The sequence below is a fragment of the Cynoglossus semilaevis genome, chromosome 16 (assembly GCF_000523025.1).
Source record: "Cynoglossus semilaevis isolate Cse_v1.0 chromosome 16, Cse_v1.0, whole genome shotgun sequence".
Classification (NCBI taxonomy): Eukaryota; Metazoa; Chordata; class Actinopteri; order Pleuronectiformes; family Cynoglossidae; genus Cynoglossus; species Cynoglossus semilaevis.
The window spans coordinates 3,113,837-3,125,157 of record NC_024322.1 but is presented as its reverse complement, the minus strand read 5'-3'; the positions used below and the strand labels follow the sequence as shown (position 1 = coordinate 3,125,157).

The 11,321-nt window shown below is 40.3% G+C and overlaps 1 protein-coding gene across 1 annotated transcript in view; it reads right to left on the bottom strand.

The window, feature by feature from the left end:
• Positions 1-11,321, bottom strand: part of st6gal2a (ST6 beta-galactosamide alpha-2,6-sialyltranferase 2a) — an 83,174-nt gene that overhangs the window by 22,130 nt on the left and 49,723 nt on the right. Inside the window, exons 3-4 of the mRNA XM_008328058.3 lie at positions 8,548-8,605; positions 7,395-8,453 (exon numbers count right to left, since the gene is read on the bottom strand). Of these exons, the coding sequence (XP_008326280.1) occupies positions 7,395-8,370 (976 nt within the window). The 5' untranslated portion in view covers positions 8,371-8,453; positions 8,548-8,605. The remainder of the gene's footprint in view (positions 1-7,394; positions 8,454-8,547; positions 8,606-11,321) is intronic.

The window sequence follows — 11,321 nt, the reverse complement described above, 5'->3', positions numbered from 1 at the left end:
TAACAAGAAAACACCGATCCTGAATAATTAGTGGAACTGAGTCGACAGTGGTCAATATTAATGGGTGAATGAACACACCGTCTTTCTCACGCTGGAACTGGACAAACGGGGGAAAAGAACTCATTAAAAGAAGCATTATTCATACACTGTCACTGAGGTGTATTAATGTAACACGAGGGTCTATGCACCAGGGTCAATGAGATTAAACCTGCATGAGCCCACTGCTGCTGTCAATGCTAATGCTATCTGATTATCGCAGTCTGGGTTGAGGTTTAAAGGAGACTCCGGCGTTATGGTGGAACCCTCAAGGGCTAGTTGTTACACGAGACCGAATAGTACTGTATAATATGTACTGATAAATAACTGCCTCTGAGTTTGATTATCACATACATCATACTGTCCATTCATTTCTAAGTTAGATCTTTACCAAAAAATAAAGAAAGCTGACAATTTGCAGGACTTGCTGGGATGTCTTTGAGTTAATATATTAACACATTTATATGTTAATATACAGTATAAAAAAATTGTATTCATTTTTTATTTATAAAAAAGTGCACTACTATTGCATTAAGGCTGCAATATACACTTTTGATTACCATATTTATTTATGTTGGTAATGCTGTTGGTTATGCTGTAAAAAAAAAAAGAAAATATAAAAGCGCAGAGCAAACATTTGTCTAACGGGTTTACCAAAGTACATGGCACATTTTAAATTAATATTATTAATAATAATAATAATAACTCCATGAGCAACACCAAAAATCTGTTTTTTAAGTGACGCTCCACTTGCATTAACCACTCATATTTTTACTTTGGGAAGTTTAGCAGGCAGACCTGACATATCACACAAACACAAACAGACAGGAAACGTCAGGAGAAAACGACCTGATGAATGTTCCTCAGTCAGATTACATTAAAACCAATGGAGATCCTAGCTAAATAAACTCACTTTGTCACATCATTTTTGCCTGCACTGTGCTCGGACATCGATCGTGTCATGAGTTATTATGAGTCATGTATTCAGTCATTACCAAGTCAGATTTTCCTGTTGCTTAGGCCAACATCCGTCACTGATGTCACATTAGATCATAACTTAAATTGGCGTGATCTCATTGGGGGGGATATTAAAATGTCCTTGTATCATAAACCCATTAACCAAAGATGGAGCTGGGAGTCCAATGAAAGGTTTCATTTTCTTCACTCCTTTTTTTGTAAATCAGGATATTTTTTAATTTATTTAATTTTTATTTTATGTTTAATATTCAAGAAGTACTGTACTGACATCTGGTTACATTTAAAAACAAGTTCTTCTATATCCTGAGGTCATTATTTGATGTATTAACATATTGTGCAATGAAAAAAAATTCTAAGGTTGTGGAGTGTTAAAATAAAAATAAACTATATCTGTGGTTACGTTCAGTTGAAAATCAAGTCTGCTTTCATTCAAATGTCAAGAAATTCTGTGCCATACGAAGTGTATTCTCCACACTTCCACTAGAGGGAGCCAATGTACTACTTATACTACAAATTAACCAGCTTAACAGTTTATGTTGCCCACAATTGTTTGGATTGGGAGCTACTAATCAAATGACATGGCTATAGTGATCAAACTACATTGAAAACATTAAATATATATTGATCACATTTTAATTTGCATACATTATATGTTGGGTTACGAGTTGAATTGATGTAGCTCTATGGCATAATGTGATTTAATTCTTACAGTACACTAAATGCTCACTACTACAAAGTATTTATTATTATTTTATTATTAAATTCTAGTTGTATTTAATTGCATTTCCTTTTATTGTACGTAGTTGTTTCCTTTTTAAGCCACATGGTGGCAGCCTTTTGCCGTCACAAAATCACGACTTGAACAAAACTCCACACTGAAGAGACTGCCACAGCTGTTGGAAGCGCGAGTATTTTTACATAATCGACACAAACGTTTTCAATTCTCACATTCACAGTCATCTTTCACTGTTTCTTTACGTTTGGATAAACCTTTACGGTGTGAAAACACGAAGCAGTTTGATTTTAATTTCATGCCAAGTCTGATGTGCAATTTTAAGGAACACCATGCTTTAAAAACTTTTTCGTCCAATATGTACATCAAGTGTCTTCAAGTCTCTATAACAGTTACAATTACCAGAGTATGAAAATAACTAACGCTCTGAAATGTGTGGCGTGAATGTGAAAATCCAAGGAAAACCAAATGAGATCTCTATTAAACTGCACACTTGTCTTATTAAACCAAGCTAAATTAAAAATTAGTTTAAAAAATAATATAAAGTTTAAAAATTCTATGAATTGCACAGAGAATGGTTCACAGCACAATGGAATAGAATTCACAGGAACAAAAACTCTCCTACTGTGGTGTATACACAACAAAGAGGACAAAGACTGAATCAGCACAAACGGGAACATCCAGTCAGGCCAGGTTGTTACTCCCATTACTTCAATATTAATGCATTTTCAGGGATTTTTCTCGACTTATCAATATTTTTACTGGCAGTTTCTGTGAGCGTGTGAAACAATGAAGAGCATATAAACAGCTGTAGTGAAATATGCTGCTGATTTGCTGCACCACCCGGTTGCCACATTACACATCTTGAATCAAACACACCTGCTGTGTTGCATTTCTAACACGAACATGCTGTTTCTGGTTAGACTGTAAATAATAAATGATGGTGGTAATTCCTTCACATCTGTGACCAAACTTGTTTTAACTACCTTCCACAAGCTGCTGATGAACTGGGATGCAGCTCAAACTGCAGAGTACACCGTCATTATCAGCCATACTGATTCTGAATGCTAGTCAGCATCAAGTTTATGTTAAAGTTACTCTCAGTAAGATTGTCATTTAGGTTATTTATTTTCTTGTTGGCAAACAAGGTATACTGAACCCTTAGCAAACCATTATTATACCAAGGTGTCTTCAACCTGCCTTTTTTTTAAGAATATAAAACTTGGCTCTTCAGAACCTGACACATGTACACTGACATCCCTTCTCTCTACAGCCCTGAATTTAACGGCAGAGTTTCATCCTAGTGTGGGTCCCAGTCACCTCTTCCTGCAATAATGTTGTTCATATCCTGTCTTTGAAATGACAAAAACCAAATGTCACCATTATTTGAAAACAACAGTAAAATCCAGGTTCTCTCCTTTTCTCTTTATTAAAGATCTTTCTGAGAAAATAAGTGAAGCAAATGCCTGTGAAAGAGTGCGAGGTGTGAGGGGAAGAAAAAAACAAAACAAAACGCCTGATCGGCTACCAGAGGGGTTTGTGCTTTCTTCGAGTGAGAGCCATCTGTCACCGAGTTCACACTCTCCCCACTAACCAAAGAGCTGCCAAAGCCTATAAACCAAGAGCACACACACTCTAATGCAAAGACATATAGCCTTCCAGGCACACACTCCACCCCGCTTACAATCTGTTTGACAAGTCAATCAGCGAAAGCTAAGGACGGGGGGGGGGGGAACGAAACAGTAAAAAAAAATAAGGGACTTGAGAGACCGACTGTTTACATCTGGCTGCAAAGGTTCTGAAACCACTCATCAGAGCCAGGTCGTCGACCTTCTGCCCTTCTCTCTCTGAAAGGTGCTTTATATCTACTGAACTTAACACCCCTGTGTTTGTGACGCTTTATCATTTGTGACATTTTGGGAGTGGGTAGATAATTTGACTTTTCCGTCCCTGCGATGTTCAGCAGCCCAGACAACACTCTCTGCAGTGTCTGTAATGTGAGAACTGTCCAGAGAAATCTGTCAAACCTGGAGGAAGCGAAGCCTGGGGCTAATGTTAACATGGCCGTACTGCAGACAGTGATGTAGAAGGTACAGCAGCAGTGCTTCACTTCTCTTCAAGTGGAAATATCAGCTCACCATCTCTTACGGCAGGTCACTGATGTGCTGGTGAGAATGGACTCTCTTTTATCTCCACTTCTCACCTGAACCTCTCTCTTTCCTCCACGTACATTTTTGAGTGGGAAGTGCAGAAAAAAAATAGGCGAGGAGGTTGTTACTTTTTGATAGCCATGCAGGAACCCGGACTGTCAGGCTTGGACTTGGACTGGAAGTTGGAGGAAAAGGCTGAACACAGGTCAAGTGGGGAAAAAAGAAAAGAAACGAAAGAAGTAGTGCTCGTGTCTATTCTAGACTTGACTTCACACTATGTTAAAGATTATTTCTGTTTTTATGTTGCTACCTTATACACATTTGGATATATTTGATTATTTACACTATTGGCTTCCATTTTCTTGACACGTTGACTTTTCTGACAATAAACTGGAAGTCGTTTAATGAAAAAAAACCACACAGACACACACACACCCAGCCAACAGCTTGTAACCCTCTGTATACTGTATGACTTCTGTAGATTTCGCTCATAAAGAGAACATAGAAGAAAAAAAACTGTGTTTTACTTCACCCTGGGGAACGTCAACAGGTGCTACGAGACACATTTGTTTTTCTTGTTAATGCCCTAATTTGTAATCAATTGGCTTGTAGATTTGACTATGGTTCAGCTCAATTATTTGGGTTTTATATATATACACATACACTTTATATATATATATATATATATATATATATATATATATATTTATATACATACACATTATATATATTTATATTATATATGGATATATGTACACAAACATAAACATATATACACACATACACACACATATAAACAGTATATATACACAAACATATATACACACATACACACATATATATACAGTATATATACACACACACATATATACACACACACACATATATATACAGTATATATGCACACACACATATATATACAGTATATATGCACACACACATATATATACAGTATATATGCACACACACATATATATACAGTATATATGCACACACACATATATATACAGTATATATACACACACACATATACACACACACACACATACACATATATGGACGAGACGAAATACACACACAGGCATCACACTGCTACACTACTACACATGCTAAGGTCTACTGTATATTCCAGAGTCATTACTGCTCCACTTGAATTTAACTTGACATAATTGTCTTGTACGCAGCTGCAGATGCTTTAAGTTACTGCCGTGCCTTATGAGTACTTTTATGATGTTCCTCTAATGAAACCCAACACCTCCTGGAGACGTCTCACAATAAACCTCTTCACTGAAGTGAAACTCAGTGCCACCTGACCCCCCCCACCCCCCACCCCCAACCCAAATCTTTTAAAATTTTAAACAGATGGAGAACTTCTGTGTTTCCCATTTACTACAGCAGAGGCGCCAACACTGAACTACAGACACATCACAGGAAGGACTAAAGAACTGTCGGTGAAGAGTAACTTCTCGACTTGGTGAACATGATTGGTTTTGGACCGTACTCTTCCTGTTTGTGTGTTTCTGTTCCCCTTTAAAATGTCATCTGGTGGTCGGTTTACTTTTTTACACAGACCAAACAGTAATTTTCTAGGATTACTCATCTGAAGAGAGGTGTTCCTTAAACAGGACAAAATGTTCACCAGTACACATCCAACAGTACACCAGTACACATACACCAGTACAGATACACCAGTACAACAGTACACATCCAACAGTACACCAGTACACATACACCAGTACAGATACACCAGTACAACAGTACACATCCAACAGTACACCAGTACACATACACCAGTACAACAGTACACATCCAACAGTACACCAGTACACATACACCAGTACAACAGTACACATACAACAGTACACCAGTACACATAAAGGCGTATGTTTCTCTCCTGTGATGACGACACGGCACGGCAGGTCAGCCCCAAGTGTACTCTGCAGGTACTGATCTAAGTATTCAGTAAAGTATTCAGAATGTGTTGGCAGAAAATTTATAGTTTTTAAGACACGCACCTTCAGGAAACATTTCTCAGACGGACTACTAATTTTCTGGTTTAACACAAAGTTTATGGCCCATGGTGATGATGTACACCATATGTGGACCCGCCAAAAAATCACTGATTTAATGTTGTAAAAATAATAATAATAATGTACTAGGTTAGACCAATCTTATGGACAGCTGATGGGTGGTTCACTGTGGTCGTTACTGATACATATACTGTAATTTTACATTTATTGATTTCAAAAGGGCGCCCTCTGATGGTTGCGGTCAGGAGTAAACACCTCATGTCCACTGCATAAATCTGCTTTTGGGTCGGGTTGTTAAACCATGTCACCTCTTCAGTCTCTCCACTGTCTGTAAATCATCATCAGAGCATCACTCCTGACTCCGCCCACATGGTAGGCTTCTCCATTCTTCTGTTCACCATCTCAAACCATTAAGCTTTCATTTCTGACCATTTTCATTCATTTTTCTTGTATTTGCTTTTGTCCCATCTATGAACTGTATCTACCACTGCCTGGAGAAGGACTTCTTAATAATTTAACATTCTCTCTGAAGATTCTATACACACTCAACTCAACAAGTTCCAAAACAATACCATTATCACTACAATTTAGAAACAGATGTCGATATAGATATTTGGAGTGTATGTACTGCAGAGAGAGAGCATTAAATATGCAGTAAGGTGTGAGGACTCTGTTCCAGTCTACCTTCACCTACAGTCTGGACTATCATCTCATTGTATTTCTGGTCTGTTGACTGTTAGGACTGTATTACAGTCACGTTGACATGTTCAGCCAGGTGAAAAAAAACAAATTATATTTTGAAGACCTTTGAAGAGTTTTATAATGAGCATTGTAGTGGCTCAGTGTTTCATTATCATGTTACCCCAAAATGGGAGGAGTTTTTTCTCTTTAATTACATGTTACTATCTTGGGTCTGGAACTTAAATGATGAAGTATAATTAAAAGACCGTATTGACGTATATTGATAAATAAAGATGCTGAACTTTACCAGGAAATTACATTTAGATAATTACTGAGCAGCTGGTGCTCCTCCTAGTGGTCTATAATTTCCTTCAGCACTTCTAGGTGGATCGCCTTAAGAATGGCAATATATTGCTTTATCCTTGTATGATGTCAAAGATTGTTTTAGACACTAATAGTAAAAATCAGTGAAATGGTAGTACAAGATTAAATAGTAATAGGAGTTCTAATGCCAATAATCTACAGTCACATTATTTGGCATAAAGAATGACAGTAATACCAGTGATAACATTCAGGATAATATATACAACCAGAAGGGGCTTAATATGCAGGAAATGTAATGTGAAAGTTAAACTCACGCCCTCTTATGGTCACCAAAGGCATGTCACATTAGAGTAATTAAGTAAGTAAGTGTGGTATTGCATTTTCTGAACTTTAGCTGCATCTTAGCAGAAGCCATGCGGTGTGTGAGGAGGTGTTCAGAACTGAGATGCCAAATCCACTTACCTATTTCTCTGCCCAGTCTGGAGTGCAGGATGGCACCGGCCGAGGTGACCACGGCACACGTCTTGAAGCTGCGCTTCTCTTGTTGCTTATACAGATGTCTAAGTGGGAGGGCCGGCACAAGGCGAGCCCAGCCGAGCGAGGAGAAGGGCTGCTCCGAGCCGTCCACCGTCCTCAGCTTGGCCTGCGCTTTCATCTGACACAGCAGCTCCTTGGCGCTCTGCGCCGCTCTGCGGTGACCCTGGTACGATACGTTGTGTTTGTTGGCGTTCACATAGTTTTTCATTGCGCGCTGGAGCCGAGGGCTCAGCATGCCCGTGGACACGTGGCCTCGCCACAGGCGCTGCACCACAGAGGCCGACTTGGCGAAATGAGACGCCTCCAGGTCAGAGGAGTCCCCGCCGCCGTGCCTCCTGTCCCGTATTCTGTTCCCTAGGTCTTCATCTTCATTTTCCTTCTCTTCTTCATCCCCTTCTTCCCCTTCATCCTCGATGGCATTGTTCTGATACTCTGTGGTCTGAGATGTTCTCTCACGACTCTGGACTGCAGGATCTGAGTAGGAACCTATGTTCTCTGTACCAAAGGAGGACCAAGCTGCCAGGCTCTGGGGGTCCAGGTAATCCTGATGGCCTTCTTGGCTACCGTAGGTGACGTACGGAGCAACGTTGGGACTGTGGCTCACCTCCAGACTTGACTCTGGGGTCAAGGAGCTGGGAGAGGTCTTCGGCTCAGGCTCCGACTCTGGCTCCTGCTCCGGCTTGTCCCTGGGAACGGAAGTGGTGGCGTGCTGCGGATGGGAGGCCTGAATGGAGGCGAGGCGGCGCGTGTCCGGGTGCTGAGAGAGGGTGGAGCCAGAGGAGAACAGAGGCTCGGTCACGTGAGCGTCCAGAAAGTAAGAAAGGAGGGCAAGGAAGAGGAGACCCCAGGCCAGCATCCCTGCCAGCACAAGTCTTCGCCACTGCCTCATACTGGAATTCATCAGCTCCCACTCACATAAAGCCCTGCTCAGCTGGGCAAAGAAGCCACGTTGTCACCCTGAGCCCCTGAGTCAGCTGGAGGGGGCTGTAACACCAAAAACATACACAGAATAAACTACAAACTACTTCTACCTAAACAAAAATCCATTGATTCTATCTTTGAGGTTTGAGCTGCTCACCCTGAGTTGATGCTTCTATTTCTTGGTTTCCATGTGTCGGCCAGTATGTAACAGGACCCTGAGAAGAAGACAAGGAAAGCCATGAATTAGTAGAGGTCAGGAATGTAGATGGGCAAATGAAGTGGTGGGCGGGTCGGGAGACTGTTTCACACTCATTATAGAAGACGAGGTTGTTTTTTACATATATAACTAATAACTGAGTAATTAGGATTTACAGCATCCTCGTTATGATAGTGAAAATAAATTGTAAAAAGAACCAAAAACATTGATGGTGTTTGCCTTCTTTTTTATTTTACTGCAGTTCAGTGCGACTCATTAGGCCGTTTGCCTGCCGACCCACTTATACACTATAACCACTTCATTATGTGGCAGTAGGAGAGGACATATGGGCAGTAATTACACTCAATCCTATGGGGATATTTTCAATATTATTAAATGTGTTTCACTGTAAATGAGTGTGTTTAAGGCAACTGCAGGGATTACAGCCCATAACAGATAATAGGCATATTCAATAATGGTTTATAATCTGGTGGTTTGCAATTAAACATTAGATTAAAGCTCTGATGACCTGACTATTAACCATGAAAATATCGTCTAAAATAAAATATGAATGCCTTCTTTTCTTTAAGTGCTAATAGTAACATTTTTGATGACTTTTTTTTCTTATACTGTTTTCTTACACAAACTTAAATAGATATAAGATAACATCTCAAGTATGAATGCATAAAATGCCAACAGTCTATAGAACACAATGTAACATTGTGACCAATCTTAATATCTGTTCACCTTGGTACTTGGCCTTACTAAAATATCAAGGAGCTATATTGGGGGAATTTTAAGCTATTTTTATTTTATTACTCTTCAATTTCCGGCATGTTTTCTTGGGCTGACTTAGCTAATCACCTAGCTAACTGTTAGTCCTTATCAAATCTATTTAACAACATCAGAGATGTGAACTGTGAGTACTACAGTGCGCGGCTTCCTCTGGAACACTGTTGGTAATTTACAGCAGTAACAGAATAGTCTAGAAAAAAGTGACCATTAATTCCAGAGAGGGACCAAATTAACCACACTTACTTCTGAATCCGGTGAAGGGGTATTTTTCTAGACACTCACTAAAGGCTGTTCACAGCTCATTCCATTTCTTATAAACACTTTGTGTAGATGCACTGAATAAGGCTGAACGCTACAATCAAGGCCTCATCGTCACCAAAACCCTCACTGTATCTTTTTAGCCTAACTTTCTTCCGCTGTGGCTTTGATGATAAGGCAGGTTTGGTGACTGCTTACAGAGTGAAGTACTCGGCAATCAAGGTGAATACATGAGGCATTAAATAGCCTCATATTAGAGGCCAGCAATCTTCCCATCCACGTATAATTATATGTTTTGGACTCTGCGTGTGAAAGTATTTCCTTCGAGACCGAGCCAGAGTGAGTTCGCAGGAGAAGGAGCACTCCTGGGTAATAGGTCTCCTCTAGTCCTAATTACAGCTTCCTGTGTCTGTGGCTGCTTCATCCAGGAGAGTGCAGCGAGATGATCACAGACATCCGCAGCCCTCCCCCCCTTCTAGGCCTCAATCCCTGGGGCAAGGCGGGAGGCCAGAGCTCATGCAATGACCCTGGTCAAACAGCAGGAAAACAGCAGGGGGGTAACTGGGCCGCGGGGAGCACAGACGGTGTGGGAGAAAGAAAACAGTGGATGAGGCTCACATCTGCACAAACACACAACATCTGATGACGTTCTGTGGACCAGCAGCATAATTGGGCCTAAAGGCTTCCACGGGTCGGAATGGAGGTCTGACATTAATCCCCCGGTGGTGCAGTTTCGACATGTGTGCCACCGAGGTCAAAGCGTTACCACGTGGAGAATGCCTTTTAACACCTGGCAGTAAAAGCAGCTTCTCTCACACTCTCGCACACGCAGTGAAACAGGCCGAGAGAACACACCATCGCCCATGGCAATGTTAGCACCGAGCAACTGCCATCTGCCGTCAGCACGCTCCATGTAAGTGCAGGGTATTCCATAGCAAAACATGACAATAAGGATATAAAATACAGACACACATGTGTCGAATTTAATTGAAAACACATTATAATTGTGCTTTAAGTTAAGCAAGATCAATGTTTTTTAAGCTATTGAAAAACATCTTGTGTTTTTCTTCTGTGTCTGTGATATCAGAACGGTGTTCAACTGAATAGGACCAGGTTTCACGCCAAGTGATTTGAAACTGGAAGATCGTGATATTTCATTTTGTATATTTTCGTGACATTTTGTTCGGTGCTGAGACATGGAGTCTTGCTGATGTAAAATACGTGCTGTGAGTTTAAAAACTGCCATAAATTATTATGATTTTCCTGATCTGTTCTTCGGGTTTGTTCTTTTTCTTTATGAATGATCAGAGTGCAAAACACTGAAGAAAAGATGAAGACGGAAACATAACAAGGATGGAGAGACAAATATGGAGACACTGAACGGGGAACATCTTAGGGCGAGCAGTTATCAGATTACTGGCTGAGACATTATCTACCACTGAAGGAAGACAAGGAAAATAACCAAAAGCTAAAACATGTAGAAAGAAAAGGTTTTACAGCACAACGAGGAAAGTCTTCACTAACAAATCAGTGATGGCACAGGGAGTCCCTGTCTCGTCAAAACTAGTTAAAAAAAAGAAAGAGAAGTGATCAAAGAGGTGACATGGAGGTCAAAGGACGGAAGGAAGGAAGGATGGAAGGAAGGAAGGAAGGAAGGAAGGAAGAAAGGAAGGAAGGAATGA